This window comes from Diabrotica undecimpunctata, chromosome 10 (genome assembly GCF_040954645.1).
Source record: "Diabrotica undecimpunctata isolate CICGRU chromosome 10, icDiaUnde3, whole genome shotgun sequence".
In the NCBI taxonomy this organism is placed as follows: domain Eukaryota; kingdom Metazoa; phylum Arthropoda; class Insecta; order Coleoptera; family Chrysomelidae; genus Diabrotica; species Diabrotica undecimpunctata.
Genome location: NC_092812.1, coordinates 58,717,164 through 58,741,774, shown reverse-complemented (window position 1 = coordinate 58,741,774; position 24,611 = coordinate 58,717,164). Strand labels below are relative to the sequence as shown.

The 24,611-nt window shown below is 32.1% G+C and overlaps 1 protein-coding gene across 1 annotated transcript; it reads left to right on the top strand.

Annotated features, from left to right (window-relative positions):
* The first annotated feature begins 6,648 nt into the window (after window positions 1–6,648).
* Window positions 6,649–23,448, top strand: Galphai (G protein alpha i subunit). The gene is made up of 5 exons (XM_072545725.1): window positions 6,649–6,881; window positions 7,348–7,532; window positions 12,309–12,595; window positions 13,681–13,775; window positions 16,579–23,448. Exons 1-5 carry the CDS (start codon window positions 6,761–6,763, stop codon window positions 16,959–16,961), a joined length of 1,071 nt encoding a protein of 356 aa, XP_072401826.1. The 5' UTR covers window positions 6,649–6,760; the 3' UTR covers window positions 16,962–23,448.
* The last annotated feature ends 1,163 nt before the right edge of the window (window positions 23,449–24,611 follow it).

Below are 24,611 nucleotides of genomic sequence, written 5' to 3'. Positions count from 1 at the left end.
TACCAGAGACGGGATAAATAATTCACGAAATTCACATGTGTGGGCAGAAGAAAATCCCCATACTATTCGAGAACGTCGTTCTCAGTTAAGGTTTTCGGTTAACGTGTGGATTGGTGTCATAAATAACCAATTAGTAGGTCCTCACTTTTTTGATGGTCCTTTAACAGGGCAGGTCTATTTGAACTTTCTACAAAATATTTTGCCGAATTTGCTTGCCAACGCGAACGTTGCTATCCGAGGGATGTATTTTCAGCATGCTGGGGCACCCCCACACTTTTTACTGGCAGTGAGACAACATCTCAATAATGTTTATGGCAACAGGTGGATAGGACGTGCAGGTCCTATTTCGTGGCCTTCAAGATCCCCTGATTTCAATCCCGTTGATTACCATATTTGGGGACGATTGAAGCAACTAGTTTACGCAGTGAATATTAATAACCGACAACAATTAATTGATAGAATTATACATTGTTGTAATACTATTAATTCGGCAACAAAAATGTGTACAGGCTGCAGGGTTCCATTTCGAAAATCTATTTTGAATTATTTTTATTTTGTTACCATTATTGTATCTTTTCCAGTTCTAATTTATGGGTTTATCATAACTATGTACATATTTTTAGATTTTTTTTTTTAAATTGTTCTTCGTTATTGTTAGTAGTTACTGTTTTTTGTTGTGCAGTGACTCAGTTTATCATTTCAATTAAAATGTTTGAAATTTATAACATTTGTTTAAATTAATTACCTTATAATTTGATACTTCATTATGGTTGTTCTATTTTTGGTAAGATTTGATCGTTCACTAAAAATTTAATAAAAGTGCGACAACATTGTCGCATATGTCGTTTTCATTGGCTATTTATGTAGTTTGAAAATCACTTATTGCATTTTAAAAAAAATATATACAGGGTGTAATATTTAATACGAATCCCTAAATTAATTTTTCCAAAGCCAGTCCTGGAATTTTTTAGTTTAGCTAATACCAGTCGAATGCTTGATAGTAGTGTACTGTATCATGCAAAAATTAAAAAAATCAAATGAGCCGTATAAACACTACAGTAAAATGAAATAAATGGTCAATTACACAAATTACCCTGTTAATTAATAAAGAAGAGGAGTTGACATTTTTTAGTGGCCACATGATATGCTCCCTGAGGGACTCTACATATGGTAGAAGTATGTAAAGTTCCTCATGACTCACCCTGTATATATATACAAAATTTTTAAACTCGTTACTTATTTTACTGCAAATATTTATTATTTTTCTTAGTTAGGAACGTTTAAAATTATAAGTATTATTAATAAGTTCGTATTTGAAATAAAGCGCTCTAAAATATTTGTATGTCTAATTTAACCATCTTGTATACCGAATAACAATAGTACGATAGGATATGTGTCTGCAGGAAATGAATAGAAGGCTATTTTAATAATTAAGAAATTCAAAAAATGTTCAATATTCAACAAATAAACACAAAAAGGATTACTTAGTAAGAGATAACAAACAAACATGGAGAATTTAGACTAATAAAAATTCATATTTAAACTGAGAAAATCTTTCGAGATCTTTTCTGACTTTTTGTAAGCTTTATAATTTTCAGTGACAATAAAGCATCTTTCTAATAATTATAATTCTAATACAAAAATTACTCCCAATATAATAAAAAAATTCTACAAATAAAAAACTACATTTTTGGACTTTAGTCTTCGTTTATAAAAAAATTAATGCCGATCTGAAAGTACCCCGATACGTATTTTTTGTTAAATGTGTCCACCTATGACTTAAAGCTACTCGTATGAGATATCAGTTAGAAATCAATCATTTTTCATTTCTAGACTGGGTTATTAGTACACCATTGACTTTTCTATTCACCACGGAATGATACTTAGGTTTTTCTCCCGTTATGCCTTGTTATGATCTTGTGGTTAGTTGTTCTGAACTAACCATGAGCAATGTGCATATAAAAGAAGAGATCTATCTGAAAAAATTTCTATAAGGTATTACTCGATGAAAGTATATAATTCAAAGAATTATGTTCAGGCATTGTGGATACTTTTTATGATATTTGAAATGACGTTGTTGTGTATTATTGGTTTACGATAGATTAAATTATCAGACCCTCGCCGTGTCACTACTAATTACGCCTTGTACGTTCGCTGATTGGACATAACACGATTAGTGGCCGCTGCGGCAATGTAAACAAGGGTCAGGATCAATCGCCTTTTCTAATCTTATGATTTAAATCTTTTTTATTGAATTTTATTTCATATCCATTGTTTTCTAATGCCACGCCGTTTCGTCGCATTTGTATTGGTCGATGGATTTATATTTCTAATTTGATTATACGTTTTTAATTAATTTACAACCCTGCATTGCTTTTTCTAGTTGACGCTGCATTCGACTGGTTAATGCGTTAAATTGTGTGGGGTTCTAGTCCTGCGCCTCGTTAAATTTGTTCTAAATTTTAATATATCAATACAGGGTGTTTTGTAAAAACATAAAACATAAATTAATATTTTGGCATATAAGAAACATGTGAAATATTTACATAGCCTGGATAACGTCTTAAAAAAAGAACAGTAAAATGTATTTTCGTAATATCTATTGTAGATATTGTAATTGCAAATTGGTACCACTCCCTAGAAAACAAGTAGTATGAAAATCATCCGTTTGGAAATTATCAAAATTGATAACTTACTATTAAAGGTTCAAAAAAATTTAAACTGGTTTTTAAACTAAGTCGATGCCACTAAACTACCAAAGAATATAGACGCTTAAACTACATCAAGATAACGAAGAACCGCGAAGTGCGCAGATGATAGAAAAGGAAGTACCTACATGTCGGAGATGCACGTCTTTAGTAAATTCAGAACATTGTTGCCAAGTCTTGTGACCAGTGGCGGATCCAAGGGGGGTGGTCATGACCACCCCCAAAACAAAATTAAATATCAATCAAATAATCCTAAAAAAAATATTTTAAAACCCATCAACCCTATAAGCAGGAAGTCAAGAGTTGAAATGATTCAAAATCATTTATTCTACGGGTAAGTGTAGAATTATACGGAAGCCTTTTTAAATTGCTTTTTAAAAAAATCAACAATTCTAAATACAGTAATACCTCGACTAAGGCTTCCACGAATTCAGAGTTACGCGATTTTTAAATTTTGTCAATTCATTATTTGATCTACTAACTCTTGCGAAGAATATTTCCGAAGATCTATTTATTTACCCCTTTTAGACAATATCTTAACTGATTTAGAAGAACGACTTTCACCGAAAGTTATGAATCTATTTAATCTTCAAGTTGTTTTACCTACAACTGATAACACACCAGAAGATAAAGTTGCATTAAAAAAAATTGTTGACACCAGGATATTGAACCAACTACTTACTGCATATTCCACAGTAGAACAAGAGTTTTCACTGTAGATTCAAAAGTGAAAAAAAATCGTACAAAAAAATGGAAAACTTCCTTATTGTATTTTAGAAGTATTAGAAAACTACGATATTCATATGTATCCAAATATCAGAATATTTCTGCAAATATTAATTACACTGCCAGTCAGTGCAGCAACAACAGAGCGTTCTACGCTTAAGAGTCTAAAGACTTGGCTTAGAAATAAAACTTCTGCGGAAAAGTTAACTGGTTTAGCACTCATCAATGTGCATCCTGAAATTTCTGAGAAAAATTTCAAAACCGAGTAAAAAAATATTTTACTCACTTATAGCCTAATATGCCTAATTATAGAAATAACTATTCCTTAAGTACATTATGTTTTTTGTTGAATACTACTACTTCTTGTCGGTTTATAACGTTCTCCGCCGTTTTCCGACTTCCAATCGCCACTTAGTCCGGTTGTTCCATAGGTCTTCTTCTATGGCCCCCTCTCTCAGTTCTTTATTTATTGTCTACTTTGCAACTTTTTTTCGGTCTACCTCGTTTTCTCTTTCCTTCTGGTTGCCATTTTAATATTTCTTTTGGTATTCGTTGTTCATCCATTCTTTGTATGTGTCCGAACCAGATAAGTTGTTTTGTTGTTAGGTCATCTGTGATTGTTCGTTTGATTCCCATTATTTCTGTAATGCGTTCGTTGGTAATCCTTTCTCTTCTAGATCTTCCTGCAGCTCTTCTTCAAAAATCCATTTCCGTCGCTTTCAGTTGAATTTCATTTTTTGTTGAATAAATTAATTTAAATAAAATGCTGTTTACACTTATTCTTAAGGTTTCTTCTTCATTACGGAAGGATGGCTATAACTACAGAAAATTGCTCTCTATCTTGAGCTGTTCTTAGTGTCGAATTTGTGTCCATGCCTGTCCAGTCTCTTACATTCTTCGGCCAGGAGCATTTTTTTCTTCCTGGACCTCTTTTTCCTTCTACTTTCCCTTCCATTATGAGTCGAAGAAAGTTATATTTTTCTTCTCTGTAAATATGTCCTAGATAACTCGTTTTTCTCTTGTTTACAATATTTAGGAGTTCTCTCTCAGTCCTCATTCCTCTCAACACCTTGTTATTGGTCACGTGATCTGTCCACGAAATCTTCAGCATTCTTCAAAAAACACACATTTCAAAGGCTTCTATACGCCTCATACTTGTAATTCCGAGAGTCCATGTTTTCACTCCGTATAGCAATAAGGAATAAATGAATGTTTTTACAAATTGATATCGGATATCCAACGATAAGATAAAGTTTATTAGGAATGTTAAATACGTTCATTAATATTTACACTTACATTGAGTTATTGCATTTAAATTACTTAACTTTGGTTTATACTTATTTATTCTCGGTTTGTTCTTGATTTTGTAGCTATAGGATAGGTGGGTTTAAATTAATTGTCTTTAAAATACCTTGTTTAAATTGACAGTCCTTGATGTTTCAGTATTTATATTTTAATAAATTTCCTTTGGTTTAATAGTTTTGTACACTTGATTTTACTGTCATAGAGTATGTGGGTTTAAATTATCTTTTTTTGTTTAAGTTTAAGACCCCTTAATGTTGTAGGTACCCTTCTTTGCACCCGTAAGGTATTTGGTTTTTAATAACTTCTCATTGGTTTAATATATCGCCTAAAATAATTTTTGAGAAAATGGTTCCCTTAGATGAGGCACAAATCATATCAATCGTAAAGGTGCAAAAATCTAAATCCTATATCAAAATCACCCTTAAGACCCATGACACCCCCCTGACAAAAATTTCTGGATCCGCCACTGCTTGTGACACAGCGTTTTATAACTATTTTATTTAAAATGGGACTACAATTTCTGATTATTGACTATTTTTGTTAAGGTCTTTTAACTTCTCATTAACAAAGTACGTTGAAGAAAAGGATGGAATCAAAGACAATTCGAAAATAAAAACATTCGGTCTCCTCTAACGAGAAGTCTGCTATATGCGAAAAGGGGAGAGTTTTACGATGGGCTCCACTACAATTTTATATCAAATTACCAAAAAGAGGGATAAAAAGTATATAACCATTATACAAAAGTAGATACATTAAGTAGGTATACCTTTGGTAAAAATTGTTAACTTTCAATTCAAAAAAATGGTGTGCTGGATTGTACAGGTATAAGCAGTCAACATCGTTTTTTAAATTCAAGCTTGAAGAATATGCTTAAGTTATTAAGAACGATGTTATGAAATTAATCAATGTTATACCAGAAATTGTCTACAAAAATTTTCCAGTACTGGATAATTATAATTATATTGGAAAATACTTTACAGGCCCAATAGTACAGCAAGTTGTTGATTTCAGTATAATCCAACCAATCTCATTTAACTTTTTCCCCGCTATTCATTGTTCAGAAGAAGAAGTTCAAAGATTCATTTATTGATTTGTAAAAAAAGGCATTTGTAAAAATTCAACAAAAAAGGAAGATGGTGCAGAGGTCCCCTTCCCTTTCAATCTACTATAAATACAATTTGTGAAATGAAAAATTGTTTTTGTGCCAAACTTCTATACATTTTCTTACATTCTGGCCTAGACTTTTTGCCCAATAATATGTAAACTTCCAATTAATAAAAAATTGTCTAACTAAATAAATTATTGATTATGATTTTAAGATGTTTTCCCATGTTAAAAGACACCAAACAGGATCAGAACTAAGATCAATGTTTTATATTAATATACTATGTTTCTTTTAGGGTTTCGAACATATTATATTAATATAAAAATTAATATTAATTCACCCAGTTTTCGAGACTATTTCAGCACGTTTCTCCTTATTTGTATCAAACTATTACATATTATTAATATAATATTACAATTCTGAAAAGTGAAAGAAGTCAACAATTAAATAGACAATTCATTTTTATAATCAATCGTAGGTTAGTGGAAATTTGTTCCCAAACTAAAAGAGTATATTTTCTTAAGCTTACCTATAGAACTTTTCACTTTACTAAAAATACGAGAATAATTAAAAAGATAAAATACGTAAATAATTTCAAATATAATTAAAATTATGAATTTAATATATATTATCGCATCGCCCCGTCTATATTATAAACTCGAACTATTGCAGATATGCATTGCAGATTCCTACTTTGGCGTATGTTGTTAAATTGCCTACTTGTAGGCGTTATATTGATAAATGTTGGTACCAATGTTCGTTGAACAGGAAATTTCTGTCGCCAATGTTTTTGTGAATTCCATTGACTTAGTGACTTTTTAACCGACAACGGAAATGTTTTTACTGAGCGGGTGGAGTCGATTTATCTGAAGGAATAGCAACAAGTGTGAAAGTATCGAAGAAATTCAAAAATAAAATGGGTTGTGCGGTGAGTACAACTGGGGAAAAAGCTGCTCTAGCTAGATCCAGAAAGATTGACCGGGATCTCCGAGCAGCTGGAGAAAAGGCTGCCAGTGAAGTGAAATTGTTACTACTGGGTAAGTTGAAGTTCTGTATTACATATCTTCTATTACAATAAATGTTATGTTTTAAAACTGCGATAGTCCTATCCACGCTTACTCCTGATTATAAAGCCACTTTCTTGATTTAATTTTTGTATTCTTTATGTATCATTCAGTAGTCTTCCAGTCCAAATTTTCAACTAAGCTTTTTGTACACTTTATTGTGTCTATTCTCTCTGTATATGGTTGTAATAGCCCATTTAAATGAGTATCAAAAGTGCTATATATTTACATGAATGTTTAGTGTATTAAGTTATTTTTAAATCTAGTCTCTATTTATAACAAAGTACATTTTATTACTCTGAAAATGTATGATTCTTTCACTTTAAATTAATTTGTTTGGGATATCCTCTTCACACCAGCCTACTATATAACTGTGTTTTTAAGTATTTTATATTAGTGAACTTGTTTATGTTTTCCTTATAAACCTATTTTATTGTAGGAGCTGGAGAGTCAGGCAAAAGTACAATAGTTAAGCAAATGAAAATAATTCATGAATTGGGATACACACCAGAAGAATGTGAACAGTACAGGCCAGTTGTTTATAGCAATACTATACAAAGTTTAATAGCCATAATAAGAGCTATGGGCCAATTGGGGATTGATTTTGCTGATCCTAGTAAAGCTGTAAGTACTTTAAAAATAGTTAGTTCTTAGAAAATTCTGGATAGATACATCAAATTACATAATTATTAGGCTTATCACTATTGTAAACATATTCCCAGAATTTTTATCACCCATTCCATTTACACTCAACTGGTGATTCATAAACTGACTATTACTAATTAAACACTTCTATAACTGGGAAATTTTATTGGTACATGTATGAAGTGGTTGATTCATACTTTTTCACTGTATACATATATGTTTCCACTTGCAAAATATTTTCCTCCTACACTTACAAATGATGCAATGATAAAATTTGTGGTTATTATATCTAAAAACTGATTATCTCAATTTTTTGGAAGTCAAACCTGGGAAAGTTTATTAAAAGTAACAAAATTGAGCTGTTTCGTAGTTTTTTTAGTTTTTATCAAAATAATTATATAAAAATAATTTTGTACATTTTGTCATTTTTTATTTGATTTTGTTTATTTATATAATGTTAGTTGTTGAATAAACTGTTTATTTCTGACATAATTTTATGATATTTTTTACAGTCCTTATCTAAAAATATGTTTTTAATATGAAAGATTTATTTTTTTGTAGCTGTCTGTTATGTGGTAGTGCTGCAGCCAGTTGGGTTATTGTATATATTTCTTTCACCTATGATCATTCTGAACTCTAGTACCAGTTCATACAGGTTTAGAGGATGTATACCATGTTTTTCTAGTTAATAGGTAGTGCCGAGATAAGTATCTGTAGCCTGTGATATAATGTTCCTCAGTTATACAAGATATGGTTGATCTTGTCCCCTTGTCAGATCATCTGATATAGAGTCTGCAACTAAGTCTCCATGAAAAGTCCTGTTGTATGCGAGTGTATATTTTCAAGTTAGAGTTATGTCCAGGTTTTTCCTGTTATTTTTGATACTGATACTTTTACTGATAAAAGCTGATACTTTTGGTACTTCCACGACTAGCTCTGGCCAAAGTATTTTGTAGCTAATGCTCTTTTAATGCAATTTTTTTTATGAGTGCATTTTAGCATAGTTACTCTCTTGGTTATTCATTATATCTGCTGATTCCAAGTAAGACTTAAGTGTAATATTACCCCAAAATATTGTACTTCACTCACCAGATTTAGATGCGTACCATTTAGGCTTAGAGGACTCAATCTCTCTCGCCTTTCTGGTAAATGTCATAATTTTTCCCTGTGGGCTTATGTTAAAACTGCATCTGTAGGTACAGTCAGAGCCTGTTGAATTTTATCTCATAAGTGTTTCATTAAATTTGGGATTACAATTCTATATTGTATATTTTTATGTATTAAGTGTTGGCATGACCTGTTAGTGACACTAGCGTTAGTTTCATCAAGTAGAACCTAGAGAGATTATAATCAGGAATTTGTGTTAAAATAAAAACATTTATTTTTGTCAATGTATAGGTTAGTATTCCATCTATAAGCAGACTTTTTCCATCACATATCCCTAAATTTTTTTGTAGGCTAAGATGACTAGGTCATTCATAGCCCAGGACATACTGCAGTTGTTACTAAGTTTAGCCATCAGCCCATTCATGATCATATTACACAAGAGAGGAGATAAGACTTGTGATTGTTTATTTTTTTATGTGAGGTATTTTCGAATGCTTCCTCTATATTGAGAAATGCATCAAACATCATGTCCCTGATGTATCAGACTTTCAACTAATACTTTCTTGGTATACAATCATGCCTAATGTGCCTTATTTTGTCAAGTTTTTTTCTATTTAGTTTTGATTTATTTTCCACATATGCCCAATTTCCTTTTTTCCTAATCATAGAATTTTCTATTTCTTTTCATATAGTTTTTGATTATATTCATGATGTACTGAATTTTTATAGGATATTTGTTTATCTTTTGTAAGTTTGTCACTTCAAACAGTTCCTCAAGAACAATCAGATGTGTTTTTCCAAAAAGCAAATATTCTGGGCTATATAGGGTTATATAGTGATCTGTTTTATTGTATTCATCTATACATTAATCAGCTATTTTTGTCCATGCTCTAATTCTGATTTCATTTTGTTTGCATCTTCTTATGTTTGATTAAGTCTTTTATTTAAGCAATTCAGGTATAGGCAGTCTACTGCTCTAATGATTATTTGGATATTTAAATGATTCCTAAATATTCTGGAATTAATTCCATGATACTGATATGTTAATAATGTTTTTATGGGGTGTTTATCCTGGATTTTGGCAATTAATTTCATGAAATCATCTGTCATCTGATTTTTAGAAGTAACTGCAAATGCATATCTGGTAAAGTGGTCTACAAGCAAGTGGAAGTATTTTTTAACAAATGATTGCATCCAGATCCTCCTGCTCTATCTAAGGACATTATCTAGAAAGGTTCTTTTTGTGGACCAAATTGTGACAAAAAACCATCTTTTAGACCTATTCTTGTTTTATTTTTATAGCAGATCTCTCATTTTCAGCAGATATTATTTGCAGTGAATCCATATTCTTAAAATTTATAATGAAGAATTAATATTATAAATTATAGTTAATTAATACAATAAACATTTATTATTAACTACAAAAAGAGTAATATTTTTGTCTGTTTTATTAATTATATATATTAATTTTTGCTTAATTTTCCTATAAAATTTGTTCTGCCAGTTGTCATTTTAAACATATTCCTATCTCCATGAGTATCCTTAACTTTTTTGCCACTTTCAAATTCAGAAGAGTAACATTTGAGCCTGGGTCATAAACTCCAGAAAATTTCCTATTGACCAATTTTCTACTATTCTATTATTTAGAAATACCTCTAATTTGATCAATGGCTGCAAACCTAAGTTTTTTGGTCAATTACTTTTTATAACTAAACTTTATAGTTTTCGTAATTTGTCATCAGTTTTTCTATTGTTGTATCATGAGCTCTATTAATATTGTCTTTTATATAAATTGGCATGTCTGTCACAATTAAATCAATTATTATTTCAATAGGAAAGTCATTTTTCACATGTAATCATAAATTTTCTTTACGAAATCCAGAATCAACAAGACTACCACCTATATACCTAAAATAACAAGGTTCCCTATGTTTATGCCAACCTGCTTCACAAAAACTATCTAGAAAAATTAATTTTTCCATACCTCAAAACTGTTATCTAAGCCTAACGTTATTATTTTTGATTCAATTGCTATTTCATCAAGGAAAAAACATAGAATGATAATCTTGTCTTCATCAGCATCTACCTTATATTGCAAACATTCTGATTCGAAGGTCTTGAGCCATAAAGTTATTAGAAAGTTTTTCCATTAAAATTTTGAAGTACAAAATCATCTTTTATTTTTTTATAGTTCTTCCTTTCAACTTTAGGTATATTTATATCACTAAATTTCTGGATTAACTTAACTAATGACTGTGATCGTTCAATTGCTCTGTATTCTCATACACTGTTGTTAATGGGGGGTTGGATTTATTTTCAATGTTTTAAACATATTTTTAAGATTTTTTTTTTATTGTTTGATATATAATGTTATTTACAACATTAGTACAATATAGTACATTTCTCAATTTTGGTACAAAAATATTAAAAATTAAAAGAATGATAGCTGATTTTCCAAGATAAAAAAAAAGTTACTTTGCTGTGTTCATGTTGACAAAAAACCATAAATATTTATTTAGTTTATGAATTTCCCTAAGTCGCAACTTCGAGATATTGTTCATTTTATCGTTTTTTCAAATTTTAGAAGTGAAAAAAAGATAGTTTTTTTTTATTTTATAAAAATTTTTGTTAAAATTTGACGAACGTTTAAAAATTAATTATAATCACAATATGGACAATATCTCAACGTTGAGACCTAGTAATTTATCTATACAAGAAGTGTGCAAAATTTGAGAAGAATTGATCAAGTAGTTTTTTATGTACAGTGAACACTGACTTAAAAAAAATTTCTGAGAAATCATGTTTATAAAAATGGTTATTGTTTTGATACACAGTATCGTCTATTCCAGGCCCATATAATAGCGATGTGCTTTATCTTTAATTATGATAACTTGACACTGTACTTGCTCCAATTTCTATATGAGTGCTCACTCATATCACCCACCTCTCTCACCTCACTCGACTTACTCACCTCAATCACTCACCTCACTCACTCGCCCCAGTCACTAACCCCACTGACTCACTCAACTTACTCACTCTTAAATGTCTATAACTCCATCAATTTTGCTCCAACCACCCTGAAATTTTAACTTGATACCCTTGAAGAGTTATACTGTTGATTAAAAAAATAAAAAAAACGCAAAAAATACTCCATTACCCCTTAAGGTCTGTTGTAAGTACTTATTTTGATAAATAACATCACCATCTGTATCAAAATAAATCTCCTTCAAATTATCTGCTAATGAAATAGTACATATCTCTTGTTTTCATAGTTGATAATTTTTCAGATGAAATAGTTCAGAATGATCATTTTGAAGTTGCTTTTCAGTGAGCATTTTATAATAAACTTAAATGTTTAAGTGATTGGCTGCAATCACTTAAACTTATATACCTTTTTTTTATTATTGGTACTGCTTGCTTCTCATTGATGTAATCATTGTCAAATATATTCTTTCGAGAAGATTGAACAACAGTTTGAATTCATCTAAACAATTTTATTATCATATAAATTACTGTAATCATGTACGAATAACATAACAAATATACATATATATATATATATATATATATATATATATATATATATATATATATATATATATATATATATATATATTATATATATAAACTTTAATATTTCTTATTAAGGACATAGCAAGACAGTTTTTCACCTATGCCAGCTCAGCAGAGGAAGGTGAACTGACTCCAGAATTGGTAATGTTGATGAAAAAGCTTTGGCAGGATGCTGGTGTCCAGTTATGTTTTGCCAGATCAAGAGAATACCAGTTAAATGACTCTGCTGCTTACTATCTCAATGCATTAGATAGAATTTCAAATCCTACTTATGTACCATCTCAACAAGATGTCTTACGAACTAGGGTCAAGACCACTGGAATTGTTGAGACCAATTTTCTCTTCAAGGGTCTACATTTTAAGTAAGTTTTGTTTAATTGTAATTTGAAGTGCATTTGCTACTGATGATAGTTTATCACTGCTATTCCTCATATTATAATCTTGGAGTACTGTAGATTTAAAAAGCACTGCTGCATTCCTCAGTTTATTATTCAATGCTAAATTTAAAAAAATAATGAGTTTTGTAGTTGTGCTACAAAAAAAAAGTTAATGTAAGTCAGAAAAATTGTTGAGATCACTATTTTGATCCTCTGGCCACTCCGACCCATTGATACCTGGTCCTGGTCCAATAATTTTAAATTATGAGCTATAAAAGTAACTTTACCGGCTCACATACCTGTCAGTTGATCTTTTCACTGGTTCGTTCACTTTTTTTGGTTTCAAAATAGGTTCATTTCCACCAAATCTCGGGATCTATCGTATTGATGGACCTTAGAATATATGGTTTTGCAAAAAATCCTTCTTTATATTTGTCATAAGCCAATTCTACAATTAAACTTAAGGTATTTACACCTCACTAAGCCATATTATCATGAATTTGCTCCCCATTAATCAAATGAACACCATTAGAATAGGGGTCTAATATATTACCTTAGCATTACTTCAAAATATAATACAAGGAAAAATAGAAGGAAAACGGAATCCAGGCCATAGAAGAATGTCATGGATGTGTAATTTGAGAGAGTGGTATGGCTGTACCACTAATGAACTCTTTAGGTCAGCTGTAAACAAGGTCAGGAGAGCCTTGATGATTTCCAATCTCCGATAGGAGTGGCACAAGAAGAAGAAGATATTACCTGCCAAATGTATGGGTTTTCCTTTTCCTAAAAATTTGTGTAAATTTTGCTCTTCTTACTTTGTAAGTAGACTTAAAGGTAACACTGTTTGAAAATGTTTTCCATTCTATAGAAACATTCTACTACTTGACTTACTTTTGGCTTATGTAACTCCTAGTTTGGTTGTATATTTAATGATGGGGTTAATTAAATTTAACAGCTTGAATACTCCTATTAAGTTTAGTGTATGGGAGATGCAGATGTTAAACAGATATATGATTTAAACAGATAACAGATTTAAATTTTATCTAAAAAATATTTTTTATGTTTAGAATGTTTGATGTTGGCGGTCAGCGATCTGAAAGAAAGAAATGGATTCACTGCTTTGAAGGAGTCACTGCTATTATCTTTTGTGTAGCATTATCTGGTAAGTATTATTTAATTTTAATTTAGTTATTTCATTTTATTTTATTTTACTTAATTTTGCTAATTTTTCTGATTTTTAAAATTTTTTTATATTTGTATAGGTATCATTTCTCGTAAGGTCCAACTATTAACACTTTTAGAAAAAATTTCGAGAATTTTTTTTTTGGATTGAATATCCATCAAAGTGTTCCAGTATTGATTTCTTTTAATAGAAGTGTAAATTTTCCAAAAATAAAAAGAAGGTGGGCTTAAAAAATATGATTTTTGAAACCAGTTATTGACATACCTATTTCAAGAAAAACCATTTGTTGTCAGTCCATTTATTGACATCTAAAATTATGAAAAATTCTAGATATATGCTTAGATGTAATAAGTATCTAAAGTTCGCAAAAACAAAATATAAGTATGTAAGTAGGGCACTGTCAAATAATATACATAAATAAAAAAATACACTGCTTAAAACATAAAATTAATAAACAGGGCATAATATGCCCTGTTTCTTGCAATTATCCTGGCTGCCACGTCCTTTTCATATTTATTTTCAGATGTTATGATCGCTCCCAGGTACTTGAATTCTTTGACGACTTCAAAGTTGTATTCATTGATTGTTACATTTTGTTTAACCCTTGGTCTTGGGTTCTTCGTAACCACCATGTACTTGGTCTTGTCCCCGTTGACCTTCAGACCAACTTCCTTGGCTCCGTTTTCGAATAGGGTGAAAACTTCTTTTGCATCTCTGGTGGATTGTGCAATTGTGTCCACGAAATCCGCGAACGCCAATAGTATTTTTTATCCTTGGGCGGCAAATCCGTTTATCAGTTGTGGTTGAGCTTTCCTTACCGCATGTTCCAGTGCAAAATTAAATAGCAAGGGGGCGAGAGGATCTCCTTGTCTCCGGTGTCAATGAGGAATTCCTCCGACGTGGTGCTGCCAATTCTGATCCGTGCGGAAGCGTTCGCTGTGCTCACCTGTGCTAGTCGTACCTGCTTTCCAGGTACTCCCATTTCTACCATGTTCTTCCATAATGCTTCTCTGCAGAAGAATCGTAAGCTTGTTTAAAGTCCACGAAGATTTGGTGTACATCGCGGTTGTATTCCCAGTTTTTTTCCAACACCTGGCGTAGGACGAATATCTGGTCTATGGTCGACCTTCCCGGTCTGAATCCACTTTGGTAGTCGCCTATTATTTCCTCTGCGTATGGAGTTAGCCTTCTAGACAGTATTATGGATATAATTTTGTACGTTGTATTGATTAACGATATTCCTTTATAGTTCCGACATATTTGTTTGTCTCCCTTTCATGCCAGTGTTTGGTATTTATTCTCTTTCCCAGACTTCTCTTATAAGATGGCATATTTCAAGGTGGAGCTTTTCTCCCCCTTTTTTTAGTAGTTCCGCCTGTATGCCGTCTGGGCTTGGGGCTTTATGGTTTTTTAGGGACGAAATTGCGGACTTTACTTCAGCTAGTGTGGGCTCTGGTATTTCAGGTTCGGCTAACTGGTACTGTCTTTGTTGCCCTGTCGTTGTGGGTTTTTCTGTATTTAAGAGTTGATCAAAATACTTTCTCCATTGGCGGCTTATCTCCTCGTCGTCTGTGAGCAATTGTCTTGCATCGTCTTTTATAAATCTTGGGCTGTTGATCGTGTTGCCCTTCATTGTTTTTAGGTCCTTATAAAACTGTCTAGACTGACCGGTTCTATGTTCCTCCTCCAGTTGCTGTATTCGCGCTTCTAGGTACTGTTTCTTTTTTCTTCTCAAAAGTCTTCTCGTTTGAGTCCTTACTCTGTTGTAGTCTTCCCTGTTCTCATCTGTAGGGCGTGTTAGTAGCTCTAGACTCTTGATTGCTTTCTGATGCAAGCTTTGTTCGCACTCCTGGTCAAACCACTGGTTTTTCTTTCTATTCCTTTCTTTTCCTATAGTTTCCGCTGCGGCACTTTCTATGGCGTTAGTTATATTTTGCCATTTCTGGTCTATGGTCAATTCTGGAGTTGATGTTTCTTCTTCTCCCAGTGTCTGCAATTTGTTTTGGATTAGTGCCTGATATTGGCGTTCACTATCAGGTAAATCGAGCCTTGAAATGTTCCGTCTGTTTCCTTGTTGGTGTTTCTTTAGCCTTGTTCTCATTTTTGTTCTGACCAGGAAGTGGTCAGAGTCACTTTCCGCTCCCCTCAGATTGTGTGTGCGGACGATATTGCTAGAATGTCTTCAATCGATAAGCACATGGTCTATCTGGTTTCGTGTAATTCCGTCATTTGGCACCGAGGTTACTTTATGTATATCTTTTCTTTGGACTTGTGTAGTTTTTACTACCATATTGTTGGCTAGAGCAAATTCTGCCAGTCTTGATCCGTTATCATGTAAGCTGTTAGTGTTATCATGTAAGCTATGTGTGCCGATCACCGCTCTTTACCTAGTTTGGCATTGAAGTCTACCAGTATGATTTTGACGTCGTGTCTGGGTGCCGTTGTGTACTGTTGTTCTAAAATTTCATATATGGTTAGGTCATTTCAATATATGGTTAGGTGTCAATAAATGGTTGATTACCTTAATTTTTTCTCAAAATCTTTTTCTGAAAAAGTTGTCTGTTGACGTCTATCTCAAATTATTTATTTAAAAATAGTTCCACTAAAAAATTGATGAATCCTAAGATAAGAGTCTTTTTGTAATATCTCATACTAAACCCGTCTCAGATGTGGCGAAAAAAAGCTTATTTTTTACTAACTTGATTGGTCTAAAGTCTAAGCTATCAAAATAAATTAAAATATCTATCCACAGATGACTAGTTAATGGGTTTTTATTTTTCAGGTTATGATTTGGTACTTGCAGAAGATGAAGAAATGAACCGTATGGTAGAATCCATGAAGCTTTTCGATTCCATTTGCAATAGTAAATGGTTTGTGACTACATCGATAATCCTGTTTTTGAACAAAAAAGATCTATTTGAAGAGAAAATTGTACGCAGTCCCTTGACCATCTGCTTCCCAGAATATACAGGCCCTAATACTTACGAAGATGCATCAGCATACATCAGAATGAAATTCGAAAATCTCAATAAACTTAAGGACCAGAAAGAAATATATACACATTTCACATGTGCTACTAACACAACTAACATACAATTTGTGTTTGACGCGGTAACTGACGTCATTATAAAAAATAATCTGAAGGATTGTGGTCTTTTAATGTAGACTTAAACTGTTTTTACAGGATGTTTTATACAGGAGTGTCCAAAAACAAGTTTTATTCATTTTATAGCATACCCTGTATATTGTGCAAAATTCCATCTAATCTTATATACTGTGGTGGAAAATGTACTGAACACCTTGTAAAACATGTGTTAGACTGCATCGAAATATGTATATAACTAAAAATTGATGGAAGAGTGGGTATGTGTGCTGTAGATATACAGGGTTATAAAAACAACTTTATTCAATTATAAATGATATAAATTTTATATGAAACTGGCAGCTCTTAAAATACTTAAAAGGTTGTTGATTTTTTTAACCTGTACCTTATGCGAGATTTGTTAAAAACTCCAGTGTATATCCATTATTTAAGGACTCCATGTACTTTACATTTGATTCAAAAAGTATGCTTCATATATTTATACAATAACGCAGTGTGTTTATTAACATGCTGGCAATGATAATTTTGTTTGTTACTAATTATTTAACGAATTAAACAATATTTAACAAAAGCAATATATTGTTAAACACAAAGGCACATGAATACATCTAACACACAATGTACTTACACCTCTAAGAAAACTAAATATACTTACGACGCGTGATTTTGGATGACTAATTTCATTTTTTTTTTTTGCTAGACTATAAACTTCACGTTTACAGAACACTACCACCATCTAAAAGAGTCTCTAGGTTGCGTATCTCAAAAACGATTTTTTTATATGTAAATATATAAAAAATTACTTCAAAATTCATCAATAATACACCAAACTTGAAGAAAACTACATAATGTATCAAAGAACAAGTCAAATATAATGTACATGGGGTTTTTAACGGAAACAATAGTTATGTTCCTTTTCTTAAAACTGGATACAATCCTAAATTGTATTATGTGTACTTCAGGTGATGTTTCATGAGTACAAATTTCAAGCTGCGGTTTTGGAGTATTTGTGTCGTTTATATGTACCTAATAGTTGCAATCGTAAGTTTATATAATGAAATACTACCTTAAAATCTTGTTGAATCAGTGTATTAAGATATATTTGAATCATCCTTGGTACTCCTAACAACTCACAAATATTAAAGTTAAAGAAAATTCCAGAGATATTTCAAATGGTAGAGTGTTTATCGTGAGAGATACTGTTTTGATAATGGTATCGGCGGAAAAACTCATGATATTTTTGCACCATACGTACATTTTGTAGAAATACAGGTAAAGCCATGGATTCTAATATTATTTGAGGCATATCAGTGACTCTGTCCTTTCCTCGTTTACCGTAAGCACAGAATATATCAGACTATTTTTCTATATTACTATATTGTTATAAAAGAGATTACCTCGTTGGATGAATTCTATTAGACAATCTTGGAGAAGGATTGCATCGGCCTTAGGACAGTAGACTAAAGAAAATGTTAATAAACAGTTAAAACGACTTTCTATTTGAACTCAACTGTTAAATTATACGAAAGACAAAATATTTTCTTGACTTGTCATCTTTATCAGTATTATAGCGAAAGCTAACACAAAATATCGTTAAAAATTGAGTTTAAGCGGGTTCTAAAGACACCAGGGATCTTTACACTCAAAGTAATTAATTAGAGGTTTTGGAACAAATATCAAGACAAGTAATTTTAATAAATATACACTAGTAGCCAAAATTCTGGAAACTTTACAAAAATTTTAGTTTTGTTATCAGCATTCTCCCTTTTCACAAGACTCACAAGTTTATCTATAGTTTTATTGCACCGCTTTATGGTTCTACTTAATATTTAACATCTATTTTAAGAGGAAAAACCCTCTAAAAATTTAAAAATAAATAAAACAGCCGTTAGCTATTTGTAGATATATTTACAAAAAAAATGGTACAATGGTTATTATCAAGAAAATTAGTGTTTGGTGGGATAACCTTTGTTTTCTAGGACAGCCTCGATTGTGCGAGCTTATTACACCAAATCCTCTGGTGTAATAAGTCTAAACCAGTTTTGAATAATTGCTTCTATCAGTTCTCTTTTGTTACTTGGGTTTCAGCGTGATACTAACACTTTCAGCCTTGACCATAAATTTTCTATCGTATTTAGATCGATACTATTTCCAAGACTCAACGTCATGGTTTCTCAACCATTCATAGAAGTCTTAGCTGTATGACAAGGCGTTCCATCCTGCTGGAAGATGCATTGTTAGGCACCCCCTTCCAACAAATCTCTGATAGTCGGCAGCAGTTTGGCTAGCAGTATCTGTTCCTGATACTTTTTTGCATTAATATTGCCCTCTATTACTGCTAAACGTCCAACTCAAACAAGCCCATACCATGACACTCACAGGATGCTTCATAGTGACTGTACTACACTGGGGCAAAAAGTCTTAAACAACAGGCGAATAAACTTCACTCCGTCACTCCCAAAGATCGAGATTATGGTTTCATCACTCCAAATTACCTTACCCTGTTCTTCTGTGCACCCTCTGTGTCCCAAAGCCAAATCAATGCGTTTTTTGTTCAGGAACGGCTTCTTGCTTGCTATCCATTTTCACACAACTTTCTTCTGATAGTGCGGTCTGATATTGGTAAGCTAGTTGATTTGACAATAACATTAATTTCTTTCGCGGATCTGCGACGATCTTCTAAAGAAAGTCAGCATATTCTACCCTCATCGTATTTCGGTTTTTTGCCTGTTCTTTTTGCTGATTTTGTCATTTCAGTGTTATGATAAAGTTTACAAACTTTCATTACATCTGATTTTGTGGCACCACCACCCAATTTGTTTGCTATTTCTTGATATATGTAACCTTCTTCTCGAAGGATAATTGCTTTGGCTCTCTTTCCTGGCGACCAGTCAACACGTTTTGGGTTTCTTGGTGCCATTTTCGTTGAATCGACACTGATGTATTCCTCTCCGACAATTAAACAATATCAACTTAGTAACAACTATCTGAAGTCACTAATAAACACTGGAAGTCGCACGAAATTGTACTAAACGCTTCCATTTGGGTCATAGACTGACTAGCAAAACCCTGACGCAATACAGTATTGCCAATGTTGCCATTCGCAAATCTCGAATTTTCTGCGTTTCGCTTGAATCTGTTTCCATATTTTATTAAATAATTATGTTAATATATAGAGTGAGAAATACATAAAATATTAAGCAGAAATATAAAACAATAAAATAAAAATGTAATTGTACTGATAAACTATATAAATCACGATCATGAGACGAGTGTTGCTGGAAAAACGATAATTTTTGTAAAGTGTCCAGAATTTTGGATACTAGTGTAGCTCATTGTGCCAATAACATTAATACAAAAAGTCATCATCCTGCTTTGTTGATGTAGAGGAAAATTATTTTTTAATAAACAGGCTTTGCGCAGAAAAAACTTGCTTATCATATTCTCACAAAATGTTCGAATAATAAAACTCGGCACAAATTCTAGGCTGCAGCTTGAATATTTGAACATCCTTTCTATGTACATACTAGTAACAATACTAGTTACAATCGCATAGACAGGATCTTGATTATATAGTGATCAACAAAATTATGTAAAGATTAATGGTATAAATTTTTGTTGGCTTTGGAGTTCGTATTGCATTCATTCATTTTATTTATTTGTATGTGCTATAGAAAGACATTTCATTTTTTACTTAAGTTAAGTTGTGACCCATCTCTCTTAATTTCGATACAAAAAGTATTTTCTGTGATGTTTCCCTGAAGTACAGGTTTGCTCTCTGTTTTTAGTAGTACTTAGTTTTGTGAAGCCATATAAATTTTTTGTATTAGATATCATTCCGAGAAAAAGACTTGCGATAACTATATCTGCCACATTGCAGTATTTAAATTTTGATACAATTTTACATTTGGAAGAAATAGACTTTTTTTCTATTTATTGTATTATAATGTAAAGAGATTATGTAGTCGAATGGATGTAGGATTTAAAAATTTCCTCAGATGCCATAAAATAATAATTTTTTAACAATATACAGTACAATGTGCCTTCCGGTAGAGTTTATTTTGACCACAACTGCATGAAAAAATGCCTAGAACGAACAACCGCCTAATATGAATGCTGTGATGATAATACTTCCTAATGTTCATAGCATCAGTTGTTTATTGTACTTAAAAAACACGTTTTATGTATCTGTAGAATATACAGTGCTTCGGTAATTCATTACCGTGCATTTTTTCATACAGTGAACTTTTGTGTAATTAGGTTGAAGTGATACCAAGACGTTATATTTTTAAAAAATACATATCTCTAAATTTGAAGTAGCCATTTGTCAATTTGATGTTTATTAATTATTACCTAATTTATTTGTACACTTTTATTGTATTAAAACTAGGGGAACTTTACTTTAATAATGGAAAATTTGGCGGTTCTCTTGACAGCCGTAAAATTTCTGTCAACGGTAGTTGGAAATAATAAGCAGCAGATATGGAAAATTTAAATCAGTTATTGAAATTGCTAGATGGAAAACTTCCGTTCATGGATGAAGCCATTAAGGCGTTGACTCCATATACAGCTAACTTCTAATCCAGCGTTTTATGGTCATGTACGCCTTTTATCATCCGACATGTCTTTGGTGTTCAAATTGAGATAATTACACATGACAGTTATCGTTGTGCAATATATAACTAACGAGATAAAAACATAAGAGCTTGAATCACCAGTCGTCAGGAATTGTCGGACTTATAGGGACTTAGTAAGTCGCCCAAATTGAAAAGAGCTTCGTGAGTCTATAAACTTTATAAAAAAAGTATGTGTACAATTAATTATGAATTTTTAAAGTATATATGTAAACAGTGCATTTCCCGATACATCTGGCGTTCGTCAGATTCCGAACGCGCCGGATTAAAGAAAGTTTTAAGTAAAGTAGATACATTTTTAAATTGTATGAGAATCAAGTTATTAAAGTATACTAACTATAGAAAATAAATTTACTTCATAGAGACCCTAAGTTTTTTAATTTGGCTTTCAAGTCAAATCCGTAAAACGAAGTAGTTTCTGTAAATTAACAGGTTAAGTGCCAGGCGTTTTTTCCTTAAACACAAAATATTGTGTATGTCTGCCCAAATGGGTGGACAATCAAACTCAAATTTTACTTATGGTCACCCAATTGCATGTACAACAATGTGCTAATAATTTTAAAGTAAAGTGTACACCTATATGAGTGGATAGTATTCTACTTCTTGCTGCGCCCTGCTCGATTATTGTGCGTTGGCTATACGAATTTTGTTGATAGTAGCTCAGAAAAGGGATGCAGAGGATTTAGTAAACCATTCCCTCAGGTTTTTAAGCCATGGCCCATGTATTTCGACATGGCCCTCTTCTTCCGTCTATCCTGCCTTGTATTATTAAGTGAAGTATATTATATCTCTCTGGGTAATGCCTAATATGGCCAAAATATTCCAGTGTGCGAGTTTTAACTCAAAGGTAGAGGAAACCAAGGAGAATATGGAAGTGGTTTTGGCAGAGGACTTAAGAGAGAAAGATTTAGGTGTTTCAATGTACTAATATTTTGGTTTTCCCACGAGAAACCGAATGGTATTTGTAAAATTGTTTTATGAGAATAAATAAAGATAATATAGTTCTGGCACTACTTGGCAGTTCACAAGAGGGTTACTGGTGTCCACCCAATTGGGTGTATGTGGCACTTGACCTGTTAAATTTATGATTTTTCTATATGTGGAAGAATTACTGTAAATGCTTTGATGGTCATAAATGTATGATAAATGTTATAAATTGATTTTATTATATGGCTACTTTGAAATGTTCTTATATTTCAAGTTATGTATTGCTTCATCCTACTAAAGGTGTTTTAATCCATGTCATCAAGATATCACAAACTCATCGGCGACAGTACCTGATTTTGGTTAGATTTACTGGAATAATATTGTGTTGTTTTATTAATTGATTTATATTGAAGTAGCATGTAACAGATTTTTACGATTAATTTATCTAGTTTGCTGTGATAGCCCAATCAAGAATTGCATATTCCATAGACAACTTACATATTGTTTAAAATATCTTTGTGTTAATTCTTTAATTTGAATTTGAAAGTTAGTTTCGTATAATAGAAAATTATAATACAAATTAACAGATTTCTACAGAAGTGTATTTTGAACTTGAGGAGTGACTAGAACAGCAAATTTGTTTACTTATCGTTTTCATCCTGACGCTGCAGTTTTTAGTCAAAAAATATACCAAAGGTACTTGAAACAGTAATTTAAATTGCTTAGAGAAAGTGAGTTTGTGATTTCTACTTATTTATTGTTTGATTGATTATTTTGACTGTTTAAAACTGGAGACGTATATAAAATAGATGTTAACATATTATAAGATTATAGCCCAACGTTACGCATAAATATGTGTTACATTGAATGTACTTCATATATTTACTTATTTTTTTAATTAGATAATATTAAATCAGAATTCTACACCTAATTTTAAGTGTATAAATTATATATTTTGTATGATACTTAATAAAGTCCTTATTAGTAATGTCTTTTAGTTTGAATTGAAAAATCTGTCAATTCCATCAAGTAATGGTATCTCATGCGATGAAATACAAATGAGATACATATACTAGGTATAATATATCTACGGGGGCCCTACAGCCTCTGCCGTATCGGACCTGGTAGTTTTCGATCGGTCCAATCCTCCTCATGTATGGCTTATATCTCTCAATATTCTTCTAATTTCTTCTCTCCATTCTAACGATGGACTTCCTCTCGTATTCTATAGAACATAGTTTAAGGTCTATTTTGTTTTTCTTATTTCTTCATTTGGGATGTGTCAAGTGCTCTTTTTAGATAGTCCATTTCTACCACTTCCAGTGTTTTCTTCTCTTTTGTGTAATTTGGCGACATTCACATCCGTACGTCAAAATTGGTTCTACAGTCGACTGTAGTGGGTCTCTTTCTTCGTGCTTTATCCTAAGATATTCCGTTTTGTTAACGTTGAAAGTGAGTTTCCAATTTTCGTATTTTTCGGTCAACGTTCGAATCATATAATCCTTGTTTGTCATAATCACTTGATCGTCTGCGACGAAAAGATTTGTTATATAATCCTTATTTGTCATAATCACTTGATCGTCGCATAAGCGTACTTTTTCATAGGCCTTCTCCAAGTCAACGAACACTAAATGAGTCGCTAAATTTTTGGCTGTTCTTTTCTCTATAATTGAAGCGTTTCTCGGAAAAAGCTCGTAAGTTTCTTGCTCTCAAATGCTTTACTTTTTGCTGATAAACGAAAAAGGCGAAAATTTACCGTTTTTTGTTCTTAATTTGTTAATAATTCTTCTTCTACTACTTGGAGATCTTTCGATCTGTTTAATTCTGAAGCTGCCTCTGGTTAATTTCCTGGGAGGTGGATTGCCAACTGTCCCTCCATCTTTTAGGAGGTCTTGAACCGGGCGGGTTGTTTTCTAGCGCAATTTTTAAGAGTATTCTCATCCATTCGTCTTACATGACTGTACCACATCCTTTTACGATGCCTTCCCCATCTTACAATATCTTGAATTTTGCACTGCTCTCTAACGTTTGTCTCTTCTTGTTTTGCCCACTATTGTTCTTAGGTTTTTCATCTCGGCAACCCTTAGCATCTGTTTCGTTTTGTTGGTATCTTCGCGCACTTCTATACCATATGTCATGATCGGTCGTATA

What these genes read in the sequence shown, in the direction of transcription:
- Galphai (XM_072545725.1), top strand. Translation starts at nt 6,761, where the DNA reads ATGGGTTGTGCGGTGAGTACAACTGGGGAAAAAGCTGCTCTAGCTAGA. An exon ending in AGTGAAATTGTTACTACTGG is followed by an intron (nt 6,882 to 7,347) that starts GTAAGTTGAAGT and finishes ATTTTATTGTAG; the next exon opens with GAGCTGGAGAGTCAGGCAAA. An exon ending in CTTTTGTGTAGCATTATCTG is followed by an intron (nt 13,776 to 16,578) that starts GTAAGTATTATT and finishes TTTATTTTTCAG; the next exon opens with GTTATGATTTGGTACTTGCA.